Source organism: Osmerus mordax, chromosome 17, assembly GCF_038355195.1.
Source record: "Osmerus mordax isolate fOsmMor3 chromosome 17, fOsmMor3.pri, whole genome shotgun sequence".
Lineage (NCBI taxonomy): Eukaryota > Metazoa > Chordata > Actinopteri > Osmeriformes > Osmeridae > Osmerus > Osmerus mordax.
In genome coordinates, this window is record NC_090066.1 from 10,602,182 (window position 1) to 10,628,442 (window position 26,261).

General features: G+C 48.8%; 1 protein-coding gene and 1 long non-coding RNA gene across 2 annotated transcripts in view; one reads left to right on the forward strand and one right to left on the reverse strand.

Annotated features, from left to right (window-relative positions):
* The first annotated feature begins 7,407 nt into the window (after positions 1 to 7,407).
* On the forward strand, positions 7,408 to 8,397 carry LOC136959894 (uncharacterized). Its single transcript, XR_010878793.1, has 3 exons — positions 7,408 to 7,456; positions 7,779 to 7,821; positions 8,383 to 8,397. It is a non-coding gene; the product is annotated as an uncharacterized lncRNA (long non-coding RNA).
* A 9,246-nt stretch (positions 8,398 to 17,643) lies between these two features.
* ano2b (anoctamin 2b) overlaps positions 17,644 to 26,261 on the reverse strand; it is a 34,016-nt gene continuing 25,398 nt past the window's right edge. Inside the window, exons 15-19 of the mRNA XM_067255032.1 lie at positions 23,907 to 24,059; positions 23,501 to 23,553; positions 21,707 to 21,888; positions 19,155 to 19,260; positions 17,644 to 18,021 (exon numbers count right to left, since the gene is read on the reverse strand). Of these exons, the coding sequence (XP_067111133.1) occupies positions 17,644 to 18,021; positions 19,155 to 19,260; positions 21,707 to 21,888; positions 23,501 to 23,553; positions 23,907 to 24,059 (872 nt within the window). The remainder of the gene's footprint in view (positions 18,022 to 19,154; positions 19,261 to 21,706; positions 21,889 to 23,500; positions 23,554 to 23,906; positions 24,060 to 26,261) is intronic.

Sequence of the window (26,261 nt, forward strand, 5' to 3'; positions counted from 1 at the left end):
AGCACGACGGGGGTTGGAGAGGGGTGGGGGGGGGGGGGGAGCTGTACATATAAATTATTATTTAAGTTATATGAAATGCATGTAGTTTATACATGTCTATATATATGATGTGTAAATATATTTGTGTTATTTATTGAAATATTCATCCGAGGAAAAATCTATTCAAAAAAAGACAAAAAAAGACAAAAAGAAAGGACCACCTACGAACTCATAGGAATGACGCCAACTCGTCGGGCTGTGGGGACGTGGCGTGGCGAGATTACGTGCCTTGATTAAGCATCGGTGCAGAGGGCACAGTGACATCACACAGGTCACGGCTGTAGAGGTCGGCCGATACGGAAGACCGTTCACCAGACAGACACACACACTGAACATACACGCACACACCCACAAACATATCAACGACAGTATTCCTCACCAAGCTCATTGTCTGAAATCATCACTGCTCTGCCAGTTACTGTACGTACTTTTTACTAAAAAGAACATGATTCAAATGTCTTTTAAACATTGATAAACTATTCATTGATATAGCCTGAGGGTATATACCTTCCGCTTTGATGTTTCAACCAGGCAACGTGCCCCGTTGCTTTTTGATCAAAAAACTACTGAAACTGTAGCATCTTAAACCACACAGGAACTGCATGGCCTTCGACTGGGAACTTAACCGTGACCAGGTTACCATTCTTTTTGGGGCCAGAAATAGACCCAGATCCAATCTGAGATCTACACAAGTCATTCCATTTCCAGAACACTTTCATGTCATGTGTGTGAATGTTAAGGGCAGGGTTACACCCCAAACAAGACAGCTGTCATTTAAACAGAGACCCCAGGGGCGAGTGGAAAACGTGTTAAACTAGGGGCAGAACAGTGAAGGTGCTATTATTCAGGAGGATTTACTGAACAAGGAAATACCACAAAAAGTGAAACACATTATATCCAAAATCCCCCCCAAAAAGAATGACCAGAGAAGCTGAAAAAAGGCTGAACTCATGACTGGGTGTGAAGTTTGGGGAGGATTGTTCTCTCCCAGATTCCAAAGTATTAACAACGGCAGTGTGTTGGCGTGAGAGCAAAGGACCTGCCTGTTGATGTGAAACAGCCTAGACCTTAAAGAGACAGACGATGGAACAGAGGTTTGGTTAAGGAGCCATGTTTGACCATTGAGGTCTCAACTGAAACCAATTGTAAAGCTCCAGGCTTCACGGCGGCCATTTTAAGCCACCGGCGAGCCAATAGCAGGACTGGTACCCATTGTGCAACCTTCCCCAACTTCTGCTCTATGGTGTGACCCGTGGCTATTATCCTTGACCAAAGCCTCTCAGAAAAATGTGACCAATTAGACCCCTTTGTTGAGCATTCATTAACCCCACCCACTTTACGCGACTGCATCTCTCTCCAGCCCCCCCACCCCAAACACCCATGTGTGTGAGAGAAACGTAGGACACGTTCTCGTTCTTCGAACAAAATCCTCAGTTGGACAGGGTAGAAATGGCATTTGTTTAGCTGCAAACTGACCGAGGGCAGAACGTGCCATGGGTAATGACATAGCAGTCTTATGTTGGGGCAAAGCTGCCTTAAGGAGATGTACATACGTGCAGAGCTGGGATTTGAGGGGGTAATCTGCCCTCTAAGAGGGTTTACCAATTGGCAGGCCGAGGGGAGGAGATAACAATCTCTTCAGCTGGGGACACTAGAATAAGGCAGGTCTTATTTTTCCATTGTGTCTCGCTAGGTAAACCTGCGCTCCAACGTAGACAAACCCAGAAGTTAACAAGGTGGGAACAGGATTGTGGGAGGGTAACTAAAACGTAACTTGAGATACATATGCTGGAGCTAAAGAGTTCTGTTTGAATTTACATTACATTTACATTTAGTCATTTAGCAGACGCTCTTATCCAGAGCGACTTACAGTAAGTACAGGGACATTCCCCCCGAGGCAAGTAGGGTGAAGTGCCTTGCCCAAGGACACAACGTCATTTTTGCATGGCCGGGAATCAAACCAGCAACCTTCTGATTACTAGCCTGAATCCCTAACCACTCAGCCACCTGACTCAATAAATCCAGATCTCTCATCCGTTATTGACATCAATGGAAGATCTGCAGGAATGTGGGGAGTTGTGCGTGCAGGGATGGGGAATCCAAAATGGTTTCCGCAGCCCAAAGCTATTCATGGTATTCAGAAGACAAGCCAGCCAGAGGAGGATTTACAGTTGTCAGTGTTCAGGAGACAGACTGTGTCAGGCTGAAGCTCACGGTTAAACTCTAGATTTGGCACCTGTCAGACTAACTGGTGGCATTGAGATAATATGACCCAGATTAGCAAGCAACACTAAAAAGGTACCCGCATACCATATAATTTGAGACTTTCAACAGCCCCCCCCCCAAAAAAAAAAACCAAAATATGACCCCTCACATACCCAATGTGGAACATTTCTTTAAATGGGAATATCAGCACAGAGCACATATTCAACACAGGCCAAAAGACAAGACAACATCACAGATTCTCTATATCAACACACTTCACAGAATCTGGAAACCCAGTAGGATTTAAAGCGCTATACTTGTTCGTGTTGTCCTTGGCATCGCTAGACAGCACACTATAAGACCTGAAACATACACTTTGTGCAGGCAGATAATGAAACGTTTGTGTAGGCAGCCGAAGGAGGAGTCTAAATTGTGGGCTTTAGGACCTTGGGGGTTATAGGACATAGGAGGGAAGGAAATTAGAATGTTCTTAACAGAGAATGATTGACAGGTGGGGCTCCTGAGGGGGTGTAAGACCATCTTTGCTTTGTTCCTCAGTGATAACAGCTGGGAGAGATCTGACACGCTGACCACCCACTCTACTGTGTGTGTGTGTGTGTGTGTGTCGTAATCACAACTTAGTATGTATGGTGTTCTAGAAGATCCATACAAAGGATGTTTCTATGGGCTAATGAACTACAATATGTCTGAGTGGGAGACAGGTTCACAAACACACAGTTTCTCTATAGACTTGACCGCAATGCCTTTTTCTGCAACATGCATTAATGCACAAAGACAGGCCTGAGATCTGGAAGGCACACGACAAGGAACCACACATATCTTTGCAGAACCCATAAGGACTTGTTGTGGCAGAAATTGCCTCTCCAAAACTCAAAGAACTTCAAGGAACTCCTATAGACACTCCAGAACTCAAAATATGAAATGGACCTCAACTCTACAACGGGCCTGTGTTCTGCAGTATGGCAATACTGTGGTGATTTATGAAGTTGTAATGTTTCCCTTTATTATTGGATATTAGTGTTGATAAGTCCTGCTGTTGTCCTTCAATCTTCCATTGTTGCTGCTTATTAAACCCCATCAATGAGATCCTTATCACTGGGCTGAAACCAATGCACATAAAACAGGCAAGGACTTTTGCTTTTCGTTCTGCTACCCATGTTCCGAGCTATTTGAAAAAAGTACAAGAATGTGCCAAAACACATACATACACATACACACTTTAAGGAAAATCGAAAAGATTCTTGTGTAACTACCGTTTTCCCATCGTCTCCCCTCCCCTCTCTCCAGACTGTGCAAGACCACAACTATGAAATGTGACAAAAGCAGATCTCTATTTTCTTTGTAAAAGTCAGGCTCTCAGTCTGTTGGGTGTTTGTTGTTCAGTGAAGTACCCTCTGTTGCTGGCGTGTGTAACTGGCTCGTCCAGGCCCCGTACCAGGCCCCCACCCCGCCCACGTTAGGCTTGTTTGTTTAGTTTGTCGGAGGCATCTCCTCTGCTGCCCATTTCCCTAAACACCCCCCTCCCCTCCCTCCTGGACTCCTGTCTGCTCCGCTGATACTTGAAGGAGCGCTGATCTGAGAGCAGCACTTAAAGACACTCTGTACCCCCCCCCCCCCACATCCCCACAACACCACCAGAAACAGCCGCCTGTCTGTGTGAAATGTCCAAATAAACATATGACTATGTTTTCTATAACCCTGTCTGATGTGTGTTTTTACACTGTGTAATATCCATGTATGCCTTCTATACTGCACTATTCCCAGTATTTATCTGAGTATGCCTGTTCCTACCAGCCTGACACTGTTCAGCCCCCCCCCCCCACCTGGCAGCGATGCTTCCTAGTCTGGGGGTATATATTCCCAATTTCCCATGAGAAAGAGAGAGAAAGAGAGAGAAAGAGAGAGAGAGTTCCCACAATTCCCACAATGTTATTTCAGTCCTTGCTGGGGTCAAATCCTGAGCAGCCTGGCTAGGGTACAGCATGGATACAGCACCAGTCCCATCCCAGTCCCAGTTTGACAGTCCCCCTAGTTCCCCTCCGACAGTAGTTATTGACAGATTTGTTCAACTAAGTCAGTGCAGTCTTGTCCCAGGGCAGCACCAACCATAACCTTGTCGCCTCGCAGCCAGTCCCAGACCCAACGTTAACTTATCCCCAGTCCCATACACTGTTCCAGGCCACCACCCCAGCCAAGGGGATTGGGGTCAGAAGATTGTCCAAACAAAGTTCCTCTTCATGCCTGCCAGGTTCTAAATACGACCACCCTCCCTGAGCCCCCAAAAAAAGAAGGAAGTTGAAGTGAGAGGCGGCGCTTTGCTAGCCATATAAAAATACGGTGGTGTGTCCAGCCACTGTGAACCTGAAATAGCAGCGGACAACAGTTAATGAGGACATAAGCCTCTTGCAATGCCGATCTTAGAGGAGTTAAGACTCATCCTTAAGACTGAAAGTCTGTTAGGGCTCCCTCCTGATAAGTTCGACCAAAGAGTTGTTTCAGGTCAACTGACACCTTGCAAAGCTGCAGCTGGCAAGAGTCCATGCTGTGTCGCAGAAGGGACAGCAGATCCTGCATTCAATACCATTCTCATCAGAATCAGAATCAGAATCAGAATCAGAAAGGGATTTATTCGCCATGAAAGTTTGCACAGACAAGGAATTTGCTTTGGCAGGAAGGTGCATACAATAAACATATACCTAAAATTTAAATATGTGGACTAACTATACTAAGGGTACATAAACTAGCAGTACTAAGTGGGATAAATATAAGTTGCCGTAAATTACAATATAAAAATACAAAAATACAAATATTACAAAAAATACAAATGTACAAGATACCATGTTGTGGTGCAGTGCAAAAGCAGTGTGTTTTAAGCATTTAAAACAGGTTACCAACTAAGCCTATACGTTAACACTATGTCAGTAGTAACTAACAGTATATGAAAACTGGTAATAGCTGCCTCAGAAACAATTAAAAAGCAATTAAAGATGCTGTAGAGCAAATTACATGATTTGCTTCTCAGTACATTATACATGAAATGAGTTCCTGAAAGCATGTGCAAAGCGCGAAAACTTTGTCGCACTGAAATGTGGAGTTAGACCGTTGAACAGTTTCTCTCCCGTTTTCAGCTCAGGTTTTGTATAGGCGGGGCAAAAACATAACCTATCTACGTCACAGCGACCTATCTATGTCAGATCACAGACGGTTGCATTTTTTTACTCAGCTGGTACGATGCAAAGACAAAGTCATTAACACATAAAACACTCAGAGACTGCAGGTAGGTTTGTTCTGATATCTGCAATTGATTGAGCTAGTGTTGCTGTTGTTGCTAAATTCAATACATTCGAGGGGGCGGAGCTTCAGCTCCTTCAGGTGACACGCCCCCCCAGTCTCAAGCAGAGAAGACTGCTGATTTTCAAAGCCTAATTGAACATACTTGTCGGTGGGTTTTTTTCATTCGAATTTGGATGGGTAGTTAACAACACATTCTTCTGTGGTGTGATGAACTTAAAACTAATTTTCAATTCCACTTTACAGCATATTTAAAGCTACTATTATGCTCATTTGACCTTGCAAATATTTAGCTGTTTTTGAGCCAGCTGGCTTTTAGAGGCTATTAAGCACAAAGGAAATCGTTAAAAGCAATGACTGAAAGCCTTGGCAGAGTTGAAATGTACTCCTTGTAAATGTTGCCTTGCAAGGTCTACTCAAGCACCAGGCTCCAAAACATCAGGACGATTACAACACATTTGTTCTTTATTTTTTGATCGTCTCTCTCACGCCATTCCTCGAACCTTGGGTTTTGCGAAGATCTCCGAAGACTTGACGTAACACACTAAACCAGGTACAGTAACAATGTCTTCTGGGAAAATCTTTGTGCAAACAAAACAAGTCATGCCTACTCTTTCCCAGCCTTGAGTTGCTCATCTACGCCAGCTTCAACAAAACACATGTTCTGCTACACGGTCCGCACCTTGGCCCCGACCTTCTAAGGTTCGCCCTCGACGTCCATCACGGGTCACCTGGGACTCACAGCACTGTCCTCTGCAGTCACAACATCGGGTCCTGACCTTTCACCCCTGACCCCAGACTCGACCATATATCCCACAGGGACTGGCCCAGGCATCACTCAACAACCTGGACCTGCTCTGGAAAGGATTATGGTTTTAACACCGACCTTACACACAAGGCTAAATAGGGGATTGTATAGGTTTACATTCCCATCCCCAAGAATAATAGCGCATGTAAACATTTTACTTACTTTGGAGAGTATAGCCCTAAAACGGCAAACCCCGTTTGCCGTCAAGATGTTAACTGGGAAAGTGTAGCTGCGTATACAGTATGGTATTCACATCACCAACACGAGAGTAAACTCATTAATCTGTAAACAACCTGTTTTGGTCTGAAGACAGACTCATTGGCACAGCCCTCTAGTCTGTCCATTGATGAGGACCTGTATGGTGAGACCAGAACCTGAGGACTTCAGCATTCACTGAAGGCAATAGGACAGGGTCAGAGTTCTGGTCTTGACCCATTAATCTGGATTCTGGACTATTAGGGCCAATGCAAAACTCTTGAGCTCTGTTTCCTACTTAAATTGAATGCCACTACAGTTGCACATTTTAGTTGAATGGGACTAAATCTATAAGAAAACTGACACGTCACTGCCATATACTGTACATTGAATGAATTGTCAAGGACAACCCCAACCTTAACTACAATGAAATCCTCGGCTTCATAGGCCAAACACCTACAAACACCAACAAAAGCAGGTACAGCAAGTCAATGACTGATTTGTTTTGCACAAAAAATCAAGCATAGGTTGTTTTGGTTTACAACAATAATGTTCCCCCCCTCCTCCTTTGGGGTGAGCCTGAGCGATGACCCATGACCTCACCCAGAGCAGGAACATCTCAGCCTGGGCCACACATCCCCCCCCCCCCCCCCCCCCCCCCCCGGCACGGCTGGCTCTTTATTAGCAGCAGAGCTCCACTTCTCTCGGCCCAGCGCTGAAATGACAGGCGTGCGAGACACATACCATGGGCCGGGCCATGTCACCGGCATCTGACCGAGCGTGGAGTTAAAGGGACGAGCCACGCAGGCGGGCGAGGCTGAGGAGGGAGACAGACACCCGGAGAGACTGTCCACACCTGGGGTTTGGCTTACCAGGTGACCTGGTCCTCTGTGTTGGGTAAGTAAAGCAGGGGGGTGAGGAGAGAGCATCTGCTGTGATTAAGATGTGGATATTTGACGTTTGTTTAATATCTATGTTGAAGGCTAATATGCAGTTATTGTCTTGTCATTGTCTGAATGGCACTTGAATTTTTTAAGTTCAGCATGTTACCCTCTGCAAATGTCAGAAACAGTTTGTTTGGGATATTTGTATAGATTCATTTTAAAATATGTTTTGTTGATGCCATGTAGGTCATATAAAGATTATAGCTTATTGTGGCCATATTGAAATGAGTTGATTCTGAATCTTTTATTATCGTCTTTATGACCTTCACGAACAGCATGGCCCATGTGAAGAAATTCCAGGACATTACCATGTCAAAGGTACGCTGTTGTGGGGTTCAAATATTTGTTCTTTGTACACTACAATCCACTCCACTATATCAATTTGTTCCTTCATATATATTTTTTATTAGGTAAAAAGTGTTTTGAACTGTAGTAAGTATACTGTAGAAGTGTAGATGTAAGTCCGTGTTCCTGATCCAGTCTGGGCATTTTACAATTACATTTAGTCATTTAGCAGACGCTCTTATCCAGAGCGACTTACAGTAAGTACAGGGACATTCTCCCCTGAGGCAAGTAGGGTGAAGTGCCTTGCCCAAGGACACACCTTCATTTGGCACGGCCAGGAATCGAACTGGCGACCTTCAGACCTTCAGACCACGACCTTCAGACGAGTCGGGCTTTACTAGCCCGACTCCCTCACCGCTTAGCCACCTGACTCCCTGATTTTCTCTGATTTTCAAGAAGTAGGAAAGGAGGACACTGAATCAAACCAATCCAACCAATGATTCAGCAATATGTCAATCATGAATCAACCAACCCTATTGTCATGAAGCAGCTCTCCCTCAGATAAAAGGGTAAAAGCTCTTTCTCTGTGTGCAGTCCATGAGAGGGATGTGTAAAGAGGAGGACTATGAATTTCTGGGATCGACGAGGAAAACAGAGCACCTGGCGATGCCGGAGGAGCCAAACACTCTGGAGAACGAGTGGAAGGATAGACGAGAGGAGAGGGTGAGTGTCTATCTTTACCTTCCTAAATACGCCTTCCAATCCCCAGTTACCACCTGCTGTCGACATGCATCCCTTCCTCTTGCGTCGGACAACTTCCTGTATGTAACTTCCTGTGTGTCGGGCAGGTCCGTCGACGGCAGGAGCGAGAGCGGCAGGAACAGGAGAGACAGCGAGAGCTGGAGGAAAGCAAGAGGGTAGGCAAGCCCCCATGTACACACACACACACACACCCACGGTATGCATACGATGCATAAAGCATATTATCGCTATCGTTTCCTCACAAGTCAATCCAAGGCCACCACTTATGCTCATGACCCAAACTGCTGTAACTGAGCTTGATTGCGGTAATGATGGTCTCGTCCCGGCCCAGAGCAAACACACCCTGGGCTACACTGTATCTATCCAGACTGCTGTTTCACATCCAGCTTCAAGGCCCAGAGTGACAGGCATAATCACTGCTGAAGTAATGGTAGACACACCCCTGTGAACGGGGGGAGGGGCTGCTAGGAACACTTGTGGTTGCTAAATGTATCAAGCCCCCTACGCCCATACTCAAGGGCTAGAGCACACATACACACACACACACACACACACACACACACACACAGGCCAGACGTGTCAGCAAGGCCCGCACACGCACACACGCAGCATCCAGCAGGGCAGCTGTGTGCGCGTGTGCGTTTGAGCTGAGAGCAGCCGTCTCAGCTCCTCCCTGACAGGAGAGTGCGAGGTCAACGAGGGACGCGTCTGTTGTTCCCGCTCGTGGACATTTCCGCCGCGGTGTCCGGGGTGCGCCCGATGACACGCCCGAGCGGTAACATCCGACGTGACAGCGGGGGGCTCCGCGACGACAACGCCTCTGTCACAGAACCACCTCGCCCCGCTCTATCGAACCTGAGCGACGCGGACGACGCATGTTCATCCGTGTTATTCTCCCACGCCTGACTGTTGAATCTGACACGTTTTAATCCGTAGTCTCTCAAGAGGATTGGTGTTTTTCTGCCGTCTTCCAGGGGAGAAGAATGGGCTGGCTGTTCTGGCCTCGCGTTTGAGCATGTAATCGTGGAGGAAACGGCCACGGCTTCGACTCTCAGCCCCCACATGCATCAGCGAGGCTAATGCGGTGTGCTTGAGACTGACAGTAAACTTTCTTTCCAGCATCTGCTTCCTTCCTCCCCACATACTCAGTCTCCCCTGACACACTCTCGTTCTCACACACACACACGCAAACACTTTCTCTCTCACACACGCAGGGCCACATGAAAGACCACCCCCGTAATTGATGGCAGCCAGTGCCTGTCGAGAGCGGTTGGCCTTGGTGCTCATGTGTATCCCATCTGAAGCCATTATCGTCCATCACAGACATCCCAAACAAAATAAATGAAGCCGCTTCAATAGGCAGCGTCCCCTCTTGCCGCACGTGTGTTTGTGTGTGTGTTGGGGGTGGGGGGCTTCGAATGTCTGTGGAGACTTTGTGTGTGTGGGAGGGGGGGCAGGCGTGGTTGGGGCGTGGAAAGGCAAGGTGCCAGGACATGTTTGGGATGGATTACATAGGATCTCTTCTGATTGAACGGTTCCCACATGGGGGAGAGTGGGGACCTGCATTCCCTCTCGCAGGAGTTGAACGCGCACACACACACACACATACACTCGCGCACACACACATCAGGCAGGAAACACTATCCCTGAAGGCCCTTCTCAGCCCTGTAACTCTTGAGGGTCAAGGGTCAGGCCCAGCCCACTCCATCTCTCCCTCCTCAGGGGTCAGGGGAGAGTTCTGCTGGTGCTCTGCAGAGAAACAGCAGCGCTGTGGTTTTCCACAGCCATCTCTCCCATCCACCTAGGCCCAGCTAGGGGCGCAGGGGCAGAACACAATGGAATGTCCAAACTGATCCAGGCTCAGATGGATCAGACCCTTCATAGTGACTTAGAACTTTGATTCTGAGAAGCTAAAAGGATCCTAGATCAGAGACTCTTTACTCCAATGACCGGGCCTCTCCATGGTTCTAGGGGATTGGCTCTATACAGAATGTAAATATGGTTCTGATTTGACCTGATTATCTCAAGCAAAATGGTTTCCTGTTTGGTGCCCCCTGATAACCAGCATTCCCACACAGAGTAAGCTTGAGGATTTCCATACAGAACATAAGGCTTGTCAAGTTCATGACCTGCTTAGCTGTTAATCTGGAAATAATAAGATGTTTATTCATCTCTGATCTCATCTGCTTGATGCTCAAACTGGAGGTTGGAGGTGTTGTGATTTGGATGTGTCTGACTTTCGAACCGGAAGGTTCTAGTCCATGGGAGGTGCAAATTGGCAGTGTTACCGTCATGAGATGCTAGGGGGTCAAAGTTTTTGTTTAATCTGAGTCGGTGTCGATAAGGGAGACAGACAGTGGATTAAATGCTGTGTGTGTGTGTGTGTGTTGGGTGGGGGGGGGGGGGGTCGTGTAGGAGAAGGAGCTGCAGTGGAGAACTCACATAGCAGAGCTGGCGTCCACACAAGAACAGGCCCTCCAAGACCGACTGGCACGGCTGAGGAGGTTCAGGGTAAGGAATGCGCGCACACACACACACACACACACACACAGGGAATATGAAAATGAATAAGAGGATCTTGAACTCAGGGCAGTCCAAAGATTTCACTCTAGGTTTATTTATCAATTAAACATTCCGAAGGAGTATCCCACTGTCTTAAATGATCCCGTTACTGACAGTGATCAAAGAGAGATTGGTGAAAAGCTCTCTTCTACAGACGTCCCCTAAGAATGGTTTAAATGTTCTTTCTGCATTATCTAGTCCTTTATCCTACTGTATGCTTTATCCTATAAAGTTGTATTTACTTCCATGTGAAATTGAAGTTATTAGGATATTGGACATTATAAAAAGAGAAGAGCAGCCTGACTGTGTGGCGCTTGTCTTCTCAGGAGTTCCAGAGGAAGGTTATGGTAGAGGAGCTGGGTGTGGAACCAGAGTCTAACTGTGAGGCTGTGGACCAGCTGCTCACCAGGATGTAGACCTACCCAACCATCTCGTCTTCTTCTTCTCTCTCTATACGGGCAGCTCTGTCTAACCCGTAGGGTGAATTGGGGTAATCTGGGACAATGGGTAATGTGGGACGCCAAACTCCAGAGCGTTTTCTTCCCTGCTATGACAATGTCTAGTCCACAGAACTTTGACTCTAGGTTTAGCCTGGATGTTATGTGACTGAAATCACGAAACGTGATTGGTGTGGTGTCACAGACAGGGTCAGGGCTCTAGTTAATCAGAAAGCTTCGATGAGAATTGCATGAAAAAAAAAATCCCAGATTACCCAAATTCACTCTTCCCAGCACTGCTGTCTCAAAGCCTGGTAAATCAGCCTGACCTTTCAGGCACATATTCTTAGTTAATTTAAGCTTACACCGTGTTTGGATTCAGGTAATTTTATGGACTCCCCAATCAGTAAACTGAGGTTGATCTTTGTCACTTGGTCTTCGTCACGGCCATCTGGTGATTCTTAGTTGTGGTTGACTGGAGGCTGATCCAATCGTGGGTGACTATTTCAACAGCAGTTGTTAAAAATGCCCACATGGTGTCAATGGTTAATTCAGCACCAAGCTAACACAGAGCTAATTCAGCCAGCCTCGTCTCGCATAGTCTCTGCGCAAACCAACTGAATCACGCATTAGCCAGGTGCTTCATCATCTGTTGAAAACTCCAGACAGTTCTCTAATGGAACTGGCAAAACCCTCCTACCCACAGAGAGAAGCTTCCGGAATTCTGGAAACTTCCAGGAATATTGACTCGAGGGGATTTAAGAAGGTGCATGTGGCCCTCGTGAACGTGAGTCATGATTTGGGGAGTTTCGGGCTATGCCATGCCACGTAAGCCATGCATAAATCAAAATTAGGAAAAGTATGATTGTCAAAACAAGATTAGGGGGTTCAGAAGGCTCGGCGTGGCCATTTAGGGTAAGTCTGTGGTGGAAGACTGGGAGAATTCAGGGGGAGGTGAATGGCTGTGGACCCTGAAAGGCAAGAGGACAAGGGGGAGGGTTCAGCGAAACCTGTATGTTTCCTTTTCAACACTAAATCTGGGTTAGTGGAAGAATGCGGTTGCGAGCGCGGGCGTAGGGAAGATGGCGTATGGAGTAGCTATAGTGGGAGGGTTGACGGGTGTGCGTGTCTGTGTAGAGGGAGGGGCACAGGTGCCAGGTGTGTGTTTGTGTAGAAGGGGGAGGGGAGCGGGATCTTTGTAAGGTGGATTTATTTACACAGATGTGCCATGGACGGAGTAGGGTGTGTGTGCTCATCTAAGCCCTGTGTGTGTGTGTGTGTGTGCGCGCGTACACTGTAAGACACTGGAGAGACAGAAAGAGTAACCCATGTCAAAAAAGAGAGCAAATTATTCATATTGTAGCATGGTCTCTCATCAGGCTGTGGAAGGAGGCCTCCGACAAAAGATGTTGACAGAGACAAGAACGGGAGGGGGCGGGGGGGGGGGGGGAGAGACAAAGAGACAGGAGGGGAGAAAGAGACAGGGAGAAACAGGTGTCTCCAGTGGTGCAGGTTTGTCATTAGAGACCAGGGAGGGGGAAAAAGAGACGGACGGCTCGTATTCCTGGTGTGTCTGTCTCCTCGGGGCAGGAGTGGTGGTTCTCTGTCCTTTCCATCCGCCTGTCGCTCGCCCCATTCACCTCCCTCGGTGCCTCCTTCATCTCTGCCTCCCGTCCATTGCGCAACCTTTCTCTCGATATGACCCATGTTTACGTCAGCAGAGTCTATCCTGTCCCTCCAGCTAACCTCCCCCCATCTCGTGCCCCAAACGCCGGCCCCAAAACCGCACACACGCTCCTAGCTGTAGATAGGATAGATATTCTTTCGTGCCATATAAAACAGAGCTCTATTTAAAGCGCACCTTATGTTAAAACATGAACTCTAAAGCTAGAAAAGTGCATCGTTTGTGTTGTGACTGCTGAATAAAAACACGAGCGGAAGTGTTTTGTCAAGAGTATTTTGTCTCCACTGTTTCATTCCTGTGCTTTCTGTGAACCCTTCTCTTTCTTTGAGCCTCTCGCTTCCCCCTCCCTCCTCCTCCCTCCTCCTCCCTCCTTCACTCCCGCAGTAATGGAGGCAGGTTTGTCTGAGGAACTCAAAGAAACATAATGAAAATCACCTGAGACAACTCAGGTCATCTCAAGGTTTTGTTGAGGCGGCTCTGGAATCCGCCAAAGGCAGAGCTTAGACACACACACACACTCAAAACGCACAGGGGAAAGAGCTCGCTTTCTTTCACACACTCTCTCACACTTTTTCTCTCACTTATCTATCACAAGCTCTCACACACAAACACACACACACACACACACACACAGGGAGGGAATGTAGGGGTGCAGCCAACACATGACACCATGTGAAACAACAGCCTGTGACTGTAGCTGCTGGGAGTTGGAGCAGCACAATATCAGTCTTCGCTGCTCCGCCTCGGTCAGAATGTGCCACACAGCACCGCATTCATTATGAAATAACTCTCGTATACGCGTTCCATAATTCAAAAGTCCCACATCCACAGCGTTTCATTAGGGGGTCAGTGATAGCGTTGAACTACATTGCTGCACGGCAAAGTTAGCATGCCATCCACGCATCGCTCGCGACCTCATTTTTCAAGCGCCCCGACATGGTGTGATGTCATCTTTCCTCCTCTCCCTACCCCCCCCCCCCCAGCTCCCCCCCACCTCCCTTTCCTTCCTGTCTGTTTCTTACTTGTGTCTAGTTTCATCCCCCCTGTCTCCCTTCCTCTCTCACTCCCTCTGCTCTCTGCCATCCCTCCTCCCTTGCCTTCCCCTGCTACTTCTCAACCTAAACTGCTCTGGTTCCGTCATAGAGGAGTCTGGATCCATTAATGGCTGATATGCCCGGTGTCTGACCCAGCCAGAGAATGCCCAGAGGGACGAGCACACAGTCTGTGTGTGTGTGTGTGTGTGTGACGCGGTGTGTCTCTCTCACCCACGAACCCTGCCCGCATCTCATCATCTCATCACAGGCCCCTTTCCTTGCCCCTCCTGCCTCCTTCTTCATACTCAGTTCCTCCTAACCCCATCTCAACTTTGACTCCCTTTTTTCCAGTCCTTGGCATCTTTCTCCTCCCCCCGGTCCTCCTGTGCCTTCCCTTCACCCTCTTCCTTCATTCCCGCCATGCTCCGACCGTCACCACCCACATGAATGGCCATTATCATGGCTTTCGCCAAACGTAATGACGAGCCGTTCATTTGAATCGGGTGGAACAGGGGAAACATCGAAAACATGCCACAGGACAGCGGACCCCGAGCACCAGGATTGAACACCCCTGCCGTAGAGCCTCTGTTCTTCCCCCCGCCCCCACTCTCCCACCCCCAAGTCCAGTCCACCAGTGGATTGGTCCTCCACAAGAGACGAATGCATCTCCGTAAGTAGGAGGCGACAGACTCATTCCGGCGCCGCCAGAGCCACGCTAGCAAGCCTGCATCTCTACGGCAGAGAGGGCTGATGAGGCAGAGAGGGCTGATGAGGCAGAGAGGGCTGGGTTCAGACCGGTGAGCCCGGCGCTGACAGGAGGAGATTAGAGGAGGCTCGCTGGCGTGTCATCGCCGCGTCAGGAAGATGAAAGGGGAGCGTTACCAAACAACAGCGGTTACGGATTCAGGAGGAGCAGGGTGGTGAGGACGGATGACGCCCTTCAAACATTCCCGCCCTTCAAACATTCCCTGTAGCTGTCGTCGACATCAGACAGCCTAAATCTACCACAGAGCTACTGTAGGGCTCAACTATACAAACACACGCGCGAGCGCGAGCGCACACACAGATCCCAGGGCCGTACTCGTGTGCAGACACACAAACGAAGCCTCTCCCTTTTCATTAAGCACGCTTACACTACACGGGTGTCAAAGGTCACATAGGAGGATGACACTGCAATGCTGCGACAAGAGAGCGAGAGAGGTGGAGGGGAAAGAGGGACAGAAAGAGAGAGAGGAAGGATGGTCCAAATGGAGCAGGCTGTCGTTCGACCACATCTGCTTAACTTCCAACAAAGTCCTAACTCTCAGTAAGCCTGGAGAGAAGCAAATATTGATGCGCTTTTTGTCCCCCGAGAGCAGGATTGCGCCATGACGAGTGCACAGGATACCACTCATTGTATGGCAATGTACGTGTAATCCTCTTACAGGATCCCGAGTAAAGCATAGATCAGATTGTACGCTTGACAGATGAGAGCCCCCCCCCCCCCCCCCCCACACCCCCCGGAGGGAAAAAAGATCAAAATCTGCTCCTATACATCAGGACGGATGAAGAAGATAGTAAAACAAGAGCATAAATGGAGAACGTTCACATTTTGCTAGAGGTGGAACACATCGGCCGAGAGGGAAAGGAATGCCGGAAGTGGGATATCAGGTTACCACGGCGACTACCTGCAACCTGTATGAAATGGCCATTTCCATCTCGTCTCACATTGTTTGACGGCACATGCACTCACCAAACCAGACTATTAAACCTCATGTAATACAGACAAATATAATTTCCCTTCAAGAACTTCACAGAGGAATAGTAGTGCTCGTTGAACAACACCATAGCACCAACGCACCCCCAAAAAACATGCTCTATTCCTCTTGATGTGCCTTGGTGAGCCCGCCACCCTCTATGAACCGAGAAGAAGTTTCTCAGTTGACTGTGGACTAACAGTGAGAGTCGGCCTGGTGGTGTTGGAGACAGAGGAGGGCACTAAACCAAAACACAAATCCGTTTGTATGTAATTAGGACAAAAATGTTCCCCGCACGGAACATTCCTTCGCATGCTTGCACCCACCAGCAGGATACGCCAGAGACAGAAGCTGGCTCTACTGATCGTGTCGTCAAATGGGTCGGACGCTTGTCTGTAAAGTCGCACACACACACACACACATACACTCAACAACACGGGTCTATGCTCGCAACGGATGCATGTTGCAGTCGTGCGCATGTGCGCACACGCACACCTGGTCGTACGGGGAGCTGTTCACTTCACTTGTGGTGCTGAAGTCACTTCGCACATCTTTCGTCATGGATCGGCCAAGTCCAGTCAGGTCCAGACCAGCCCTAACCATGACCCCCCCCTCCCCCTGGAGAACCCCTCCCTCGCCTCTTATTCTCCTCACCTCGTTCCGCCCTTCATTGAGGTCAGTTGTGGTATGAGATGTCAACACATGAGAAAGACAACTCACCTAAAGAAAAATATCTTTGTGCTTTTGCTATGAGCCATGCAGAAAAGGTGTCAAACCAACATCACAAAAGCACTAAGCACACATTTGATTTTATATATTCCATTTTTGCACAGTACATTTCCATTTTTACAATATTGCTTAGCCTCTACTTTACATACTGATTGAATATAGATTTGTTTATTTATGTGTGTGAGTCATTCGCTCTAATTTGACAAATGTTTTGGAACATTCAGAATGAGAGGACTAAGACAATAGAGTTACCTGAGAAAATGAATGCTAGTTAAAAGGTTTGGTGGGGCTGTGTCGGGATGTGGACAGAAGGTATAGCAAGGTGTGCTGGGATGGACCAGGATGCCACACTGTTCATTCCACAGAGGGGCTGATGGGAAAATGAGTCCTAAACAGACGACAAGTGTCAGAAACACCCCTCCCCCCCTGGTCCTCTCTATTCAGTTCACAGTGTACAGTGGAAGGGGTATGTCCATCCGCCCGGCCGGCCGGCCGTCTGCCTGTGTCTTTCTGGCTGGTTTATCTGTCTGATTGCCAGAGGAATTATTGCTTCTGCACGGAGTGAAGCTTGCGTGCTTCAAAGTCAGTCACAAAAACAAATCAATGCAATCGCACAGATGGAGTGAGGGCATATTTCCCAACTTAAATCCACTTTTTGAAGCTCAGTTATGTGCGCATTCGGACAGAGGATAATAAACACATGAAACTAGGTCTTGATTTGCCAAGAGACGGTCCCGAGAAGAGTAATCCGCTGACGACGAGGGTCGTTTACATTTTGTCCGACTGAGCTACAACGTTTGCCTTTTGCTCGCGAAGCGCACCCACCTGTATACACACACGCACGTATGCGTCAGGCTCACACACACACACACACACCTCATGCCACAGCACGTGTCCTGACCCAGCGCGCGTCACACGGCTGTGTGTTTGGTGCCGTTCGGTCCCTCCGCCTGAGGGGACGGCTGCCTGCTGAACTGGCTGAAGCTAGCCGCCCGGCCTCGCGCCCGCGGGACCCCATCTCCGTCTGCCACACCCAGGGGCCGACCCTGGGAGAAGACAGGGGGCAGGGTGCGGCAGCGCAGAGGGTCCAGGGTGCCCTGGGGGCCGGGCTGGCGGGGGCGCAGCGGGTCCTTAGTGAAGAGGCTCTGCAGGAGCAGGAACTTCTCCTTCTCCTCGCGCAGGAACACATCCACCAGGAGGGTCTTCTCGCGCTTCAGCTGCTCGCTGATGTCCTTGGGCACGTCGGGGATCACCCAGGCCACCAGCAGGCTCAGGAACATCACCAGGTTCTGGAGGGAAGGGTTGGGGGGGGGGAGGAAGGGAGGAGAGGGTAGGGTAGGGGAGAGTGGGCGGGCGTGCGCAGATGGAAGGGGAAGGAGAGAGGGGTTGAAGTAGAAACTCAGGCTGTGCATCATGGTAGATGAAGTCCTTGGCTTCATTTGAGGAGTTCAGCCGAGAAGCATGGCAGCAGTCTCCTGATTAACAGCAGTGATTCTGTCTCGTCTTGGTCACTGAGGGCTACGTGTGTGAGATGTCCTCAAACATCTGGAATGCTTTGGGTGTCATATCAACCGCAGCATCAACGCAAACCACACATACCGGTTCAACCATCCTGGCGGTAATTAAACAGCTGTTGCTATGGTGAACCGGAAACAGCCAGTGCTATGGCAACCCAGACTTCCAATTTGGACTTATTTGACAGATTTTTTATGGAATTGTTTGCACCCAATTAGTGTGGTTCAACTGCAGAACTATGCATGCTGCAGTATCGCCGTTGAAATACAACACTTTCAACATTACTTACAGCAGTGGTTCCCGATCCTGGACCCTGTCCAGTATGTTTTAGATGTTTCCCTTTTCCAACACACCTGATTCAAATGAATGGGTTGTTATCCAGCTTTGCAGAAGCCCGCTTATGACCACTCATTTGAATCAGGTGTGTTAGAGCAGGGAAACATCTCAAACATGCATGCCCTGAGGACCAGGGTTAGGAACCATTGACTTACAGTAACCTCTTACAATTATATTGCTGGCATAATATACATCAGTCTACATCTATGTTTTTAAGTCTGTTTACATGGTACACGCGACTACAGTGACATCTGGACACGACTAGCCCTCGTATTGTGTTCATACTTATACAGTATGGTTACCAACCCAGTGGTCGGAGTCTGATTAACCAACAACATTTTGCAACAGTTTCTGTAAGTGAACTCTCAATTACCATTTGTCTGGGATAGTGTGAGGAATATATATATATAAAAAAAATATATATACTATCGTAACATTGTAACGACAGGACCCGCAGAGCAGAACACCACACAAGGGTTATATATGTACGCATGAGATATACCATCACACCGCTTATGGATGTGGGGGGGAACAGGGTACCAGGAAGATAGGGGGCTGTGGATGTCGCTACCTGGAAGATGATGACAAAGGCCAATCTGGCAGCCAGGACACACCAGTACTGTTTGGAGAAGTGGTAGGCGTCTGGAGACCAAGGGGGCTCCCTGTAGTCCTTATACCTGGGGGAGGACGACAACAAGAACACATGCTTCAAACCACCCCGCGTACAGCAGGTCCAGCAAACGCCTAGCGCCCGGTTAAGAGTGTAAGTTAGTCTGGATAAGGGTGTCTGCTAAATAACTAAATGTAAGTTGTCCCGGTCAGGGGTACTTGGCACGGCTGTGGATTTGGGCGGGATTGTTCACATATGAACTAAGGCCTTGGTAGACCGCCAGGAAAGGGAGGGGAAGGTGGCGAAGGGGGAGGCGATGAACGGGGGCGTGGGACTGCTGTTGGCAATCGGAACACGTCGCTCTATCGCTATCTCTCCCTCTCCGTGTGGTGTTTTCTAAGGACACCTTCTGAAGAGGGTAAACATACAGTGACTCTCGCCCAGGCTCTCCTGGAAAGCAGCAGAACAACACCAGACGGATTAGCGGGCCAAAGACTACAACTCCCCTAATGCCCTGACGACAAGTGACAGCTGGGGTCAAAAGGTATAAAAACGTGATGAGAAGAAGGAGGAGAGGGCAGGCTCCGCCAGTCCCCTCAAATCAGTGTCCGTAAGCCCTCCTTGGAACCTCCAAATCTTTTTTGATTGGCTGTATTGAATTAAGGGGGGAAAACAACATAAGTTCGGGCCGAAAGGGCAGGGGGAGGGGGGGGAGGGGGGGGGGTAGGGAGAAGAGCTTGGCCTTTTTTCTGGTGTTTGATTCCATGTCCATATAGAGTCATAGAGGAATGTGTGAGAGTGGGGCTAGGTTCTCCTCTCCGTCCTGACCATCTCTCTGCGCTTCGTCGTTCCTGAGGCTGGGCTCCATGTTTGGTTATCATAATACCAGAGCCAAAGCAGGGAGATATAGGCCGGGCCGGGAGATTAATTCAATTTCTTTAATACTTCCTCTCAATGAGAACATTGTGAGAGACGGCAAGTGAGTGCGCGCGTGTGTGGGAGAGGGGAGGGCAGGGCAGGGGAGGGGAGGGGGGAGTTGGGGGGGACTTATTTAGAATATCCTGCTGCCACTTGTCTCTCTAGGGAAGCAAGCACAAATTTGCAAACAAACAAGGGTCAGCCCATTCCCAGTCCATCTCCAACACACACACACTCACACACACACACACACACGCAGCCAAAGAACACTGTCCATCCCAGATATCAGGGGAAGGAGGCTAACAGCCCCAGCACCCCCCCCCCCCCCCCCCCCCCCCACTTCCTCCTCAGTCTGTGGTTGTTTTGGACCGGGCCCCAGGATAGAGAGAGATAGCAGTGCTTGAGACACCTGCTGGGACCTGCTTTCAACTGTCTCAGGGCTCACCCCGTCTGTCTCTCTTACTCTTTGTCTCTCTCTCCTTCTGACCCTGTCTGTCTCTCTCTCTCTTTGTCTCTTTGTGCTGGACTAAAAGCCTATTTAACCCAAAAGAGGATCAGGGACACAAAAGCATGCAGCAGGAGCTTGGCGCTGAACCACAGACAGTCCTGGGAGAAAACACACCATCTCCTTCCTGGTTTTCAGTCAATCATATCTCTCTCTTTGTAAACCAGACTTTGTTGGGCTTCCTCAAGCTACTCCCAGTCACCTCTGTGCTTCCTGTTTTGTTCAAAGAGGCCACTCTCATTGGTGTAAATATATGTTTGGGAAATGAAAGTTTCAAAACAAACTAGACTACACAGTGCAATCATTGAAGGGGTCAGCGATGTCCGAAGGTTAAGGGAGTGCGGGATATCGGAATAATGACAAGCATGACTAGGCGGTTTTGTAAACCTGCTTGAGAGGAAGTAATCGCCCTGAGCCAAATGTCAGTTACAAAACAAAATGACTCCGGGACTTGAGTCATTCCAACTCTATCACATAGAAGGACTATGGATATAAGGGGGGCTAACAGAACAGAGTCTCCTTCTGTCAGACCATTGGCCCAGTGGCCATATCGCAACGTCAGAGTTTCGGAGATATTACGATTTAAAGCCTAGAGGGGAAAGGGGGGTGGAGGGGGTGGGTTCCCAGCCTGTCTCTCTGTCCCAAGTTGGTAACGCCGCTAACCCCCACACCCCGCAGAGTGTGATCTGTGCTTTCTGAACAGCCCCATCACCCTCAACACCGCCCCTCAATAAAAGCTTTTCATACATGCAACAACTGTGCTTCATTCATTTTGTTTTGGCGGCAAAGGAAATTTCACGCTTTGAGGACACATTTTTGGTTCCTTGGCTCATCTGTGACATGCCGGCTTGGAACACTAACACAAAGGGAGCCTTCTGCGTGTTTTTTTTTGCCCGCTGTTATGTAAGCGTGGCGACTGTGTGCCGGGGCGTGTGCTTAGCTAGTGGCAGTGTCGCTCGATAGGGACCTCATCGCCGCCTGGGAGGTTCCAACATACCCAACACACAGCCTCCGCTTTGGGTGTGCGAGGCAGGTACAGTAGAAACGCATGTTTAAGCGTCCATGTCTGTGTGTGTGTCTAAGTGCCCACCTGCAGAGCATGACATCGCGGGGGTAGCTGGAGGAAAGGGGCATGGTGCCCGGGCGGAAGTTGCTGACGTTGAAGTAGGACAGCGTGTGGTCGATGAAGCCGTACATGGAGCCATTGGGGCTGTACATGTACTGGTACACCATTCTGGGGATGAGGTCTGAGGTGAACGAGATCACAAATGCCTGGGGGGGGAAGAGAGAGAGAGAGAGAGAGAGAGAGAGAGAGAGAGAGAGAGAGAGAGAGAGAGAGAGAGAGAGAGAGAGAGAGAGAGAGAGAGAGAAAGAGAGAGAGAGAGAGGGGGGGAGGGGAATTGAGAGAGAGACAGGGGGTTGTGGGAGAGAGGAGGGAAAAGAGGTATGGAAAGAGAGATGGACACAAAAGAGGAAGGGAAAGATTAGCAGAGCTTGTTAGCACACTGGTACAAAACGGTACCAGTTGGTACAAACTGGACCAAACTGGTCAAAAACACTGAGAAACTCATTCCATGGCAGCCATATTTGTAGTTTGACTAGGAATACATCAAAGCAACTTAAATTTTTTAGCACTGCATATCTTATTCCTTTGCGTTTTGCGCAAAGTCTGCCACAGAGTTGAGGGAGGAGGTTTTGGGAGGTGTTGACAGAAGGTGTCCCAGGTTACGGATGTGTCAGTAGGAGGTGTCCCAGGTTACCCAGGTTACGGGTGTGTCTAGAGGAGGTCACCCAGGTTACCCAGGTTACAGGTGTGTCAGGAGGAAGTTACCCAGGTTACAGGTGTGTCAGGAGGAAGTTACCCAGGTTACAGGTGTGTCAGGAGGAAGTTACCCAGGTTACAGGTGTGTCAGGAGGAAGTTACCCAGGTTACAGGTGTGTCAGGAGGAAGTTACCCAGGTTACAGGTGTGTCAGGAGGTTACCCAGGTTACGGGAGTGTATCGGGAGGAGCAGGGCATGACAGGAGAGCGGCTCCTCCTAAACTACCCCTTCACCTGCAATTTATTACCCAACTTCATTTATTGCCAAAACCAATATTTCAATAGAGACTATCAATTGGTCAAACAAACACATTTAAGCAATAGCTCAGAAGGGGGAGTTTGGTCATAGGTAAGGAGGACACAGGCCGAAGATTATTTTTCTCTATTGTGAACCACAGACACAGGCTCAGATGATTAAAGTCTCTTTACATTAAGAAGTAACGAAGGCCAATTGGGATTAGTATCGTAGGTTGCTGGGAGAGTTCCGGGTGTCTCAGTGTGCGCACATCTAATAGCTGGCATAATATCTCACTTGTTCTTTCTCATTTCAATACAAATCTGCTTTCTATTAAAGTAAACGGAGCGAGGCTTAGGCGAGTTGGCCCGGGTCGTAACCACTAAACCACTGTGTTGCTCTGGGGCTTTGGGCTGACCGCAGCACGAAAACAAGCTCCCCTCAGAAGAACTCAGGAGAAGAGACCAGTCTGTTGGTTTTGTCATTAAAATCTGACATTATCTGCTGTGACTTCACATTAACCCGGGAATGAGCCAGTTCAAAGCAACAAGAGAGATGACATCATTTGCTGGCTGTGGATTATCTAAAGCTCTGTGAGGCCACTGCGATACATGGATGTGTGTGTGTGTGTCCACCTTAAGTATAACGTCCCTGACAATGGAATGGGACCATGTAAACTAGCCAGAACTGTGTGTTTTTCCTCCAAACTCTCTTTCTCTAAAGACTGGCGTAGTGCCAAGTCTCCCTGTTTTAATGTGTGTGTGTATTCAATACATATAAACATAGTGTAGGGTCTGATTCAATCAAACCATGTTTAGGAGGACTTACATTTATAATGACTGAGAATTTGCCCATGCCACTCAGAATGTTGAACCAGACTCCTGTAGATGAAAATAAAAACAGAGGAAGAAAGAGAGAAAGTGCAAGAGATGTGTGAGGCATTGTAGCAAAACAGTATCGCTAAATAAAGAATTCACATGGTCTGCATTAGGGCTTCTACAAAGCAATATCACACGGGCATTTATCAGCAACACAAGCCTTGGGTTAAGCCCAGGCTGCAAACAGCACAGGGCACTGTACACAAACACTGTCTCATTGTGTGTAGGTGTGTGGTACAGTACGTGTGTGTGTGTGTGTTAGTGTGTGTACGCAAGGTTGCAGGCAGGTGTGAATACACAAACTCACAAACAGAACAAAGGTGAAGGTGTCTGTGTGTGTGCGTGCGCATGTGTACCGATGTCTTTGGAGCGCACGGCGTCGGGCCGACGCAGCTCTGTGACAAACTTCTTGGCGTCCAGGCGGATTTCAATGACGTTGTTGAGCAAGGCGAACAGGGGAGCCAGGGGGAAGGAGGCCACGAACAGAGACACGAAGCCAAACTGGATTACTGCAGGAAGACACACACACACCTAGATGACCCTCGGAAATGAACGGCACAGGTCCTGTTGGCACTGCCTGCCATGTCAACAACACACACACACACCAACAGGAGGCCACAGGAGATCCAGAACAGGACAAACATGTCTCGACTGCACGTATCGTCATCCAGGCAATACCATTAGGTATAACGTCCCTCTTACATTTGTGACATACTATAATTAATATGAACAATCTCAGTCAAATTTGGTGACTATCGTTGTAGCCATTTTAGTTACGGTATTTTGAGGGCTGATGTTAAATGTAAGGCAGGAGAGGCTACTTGCTGTTCCAAACCGCTGTGACACGAGACTTCCCGTCCAAAGAGGAAATGGCCACCAGAGGATTTGGACACACTTCCTGGTTGTCATTAAAACCAATGAGCTTAATCGAAACCAGATATCCGAAGACGTGATAACTCAAATCTCTCCACGTCAGAAACAACCCCTGGCTAGTGACCCAGTACCCGTGTGGGATTCTGTCTGCATGCACTTTTCCCACATCTATATTAGATATGATCTATTTGTGGAGGGGGCCTTGGTCGGACACATGTGGGATATGGAAATCTCCTTTGCGGTAGGCACAGGCAACTTACATGCATACCCCTCTGTGTGTGTGTGTGTGTGTGTGTGTGGGTGTGTGTATAAAAGCATCTCCAATGGAGTGTGTGAGCATGTGTGTGTTTGTGTGTTGATAGATGGATGGATATCTACTAGGCTGTACACACAGGGAAAATTACTTGCATACCTTGACATGCAGTTAACTGTCTACAGTGTATGTGTGTGTCCAATCTTGTTGGTACACGTGTACGCGTGTGTGTGTGTGTGTGTGTCCGGTCCAGATAGCCAGGCCTCGTGTCGTGAATCACAGCCGTACCTCCCCACCCCTCCCTCCAGTCTGGGATTGAAGATTTCCCAGCAGGCCGTGGACTTACACACACACACACACACACACACACACACAGCTTACAACCCAGATCTTCCCATCTGCCTTTAAGGCTGCGCACTCAACATGCATCCACGCACGCACAACAGTACACACACACACACGTCTACATCTCCACAAACACACAGTCGCGCGCACATCTAAATCTGCATCGAGGCACACTCATGTACGTTTGGACTTCACACATATAAGTAATAAGTGTGTGTGCGGATGTGTGTGTGTGTGCGTGTGGGAGCTGGGTAACACATGCCCCCTGAATCCGAGTGATTAGATAACCAGGAACAGAGCCTCGTCTTATTCAGGGGACAAACTCATAATCAAGCCTTTTGGTGCTCGGAGCCCTCGGCTGTGTCCCACCAGGCAGGGTCACGCTGATCGCAAACTAGGGGTGTGTGAGGCAGCGAGTGTGATGCAACACAGAGCCTTGGGGTGTGGGAGCTGGGGGGGGGGGGGGGGTATAGTCGGTGTCAGGAGACAAGGGTGATGTTTGTCAGCTTTTGGGGAGGACGCGGGGAAACTGAAGCCGGGTGGGAACAGGGGGGTTTCCTGCCCGGGCAGGCTGCGATTGACACGCCTCAGGAAGGGCGGGGACGGGGGGACTATGGACAGCAAGGAGCTGCGGGCGTGCACGTTAAGAGGGACGAGCCGTGACTCTCCTCCTGTCCCTGCGCCTGCCGTGACCTTCGTGACTTTCGCCCACATTCTCCCTCTACCCCTCTCTCTCTTTCTCTCCTGAGATGCTTGACATTCTTTAGGCTGAGCCCTGAGGTGCTCTTTCCTTCTCCTTCCCTCCTCTCTTCAGTCCTCTTCTCTCTCCCCCCCCCCCTTTCTCCAACTCCTCCCCACCTCCTTCATTTGACACTCTCTGACCTTTTCACATTATCATGTTCACAACTTCTCGGTTTCTCTTTCTCTTCTCTCAGCCCCCTCCCTCCGTCATTGTCCACCCTCACCTGACAAAGCAGAGCCTTTTGAGGCCAAACAAGGTTCCCTCCAGAACCACACAAGGGCATGCGGTCTTGCCCGTTCCCATGGTTTCATCCTCTGTTTTAACTGTCCTGCAGTCATCCCACAATCCAGCTGTTCTGAGGTAATTCTGAGAAGGCTTCGGCAGATCCTTTGAAGGTCTGACATGATCCCACTTTAAAACAACTCTTGCTTTTTTTTGTTTTACTGCATTGAAACTGCCGCTTGAACTGTTTACAGCTTTGTCTGTTTTTTTACGACT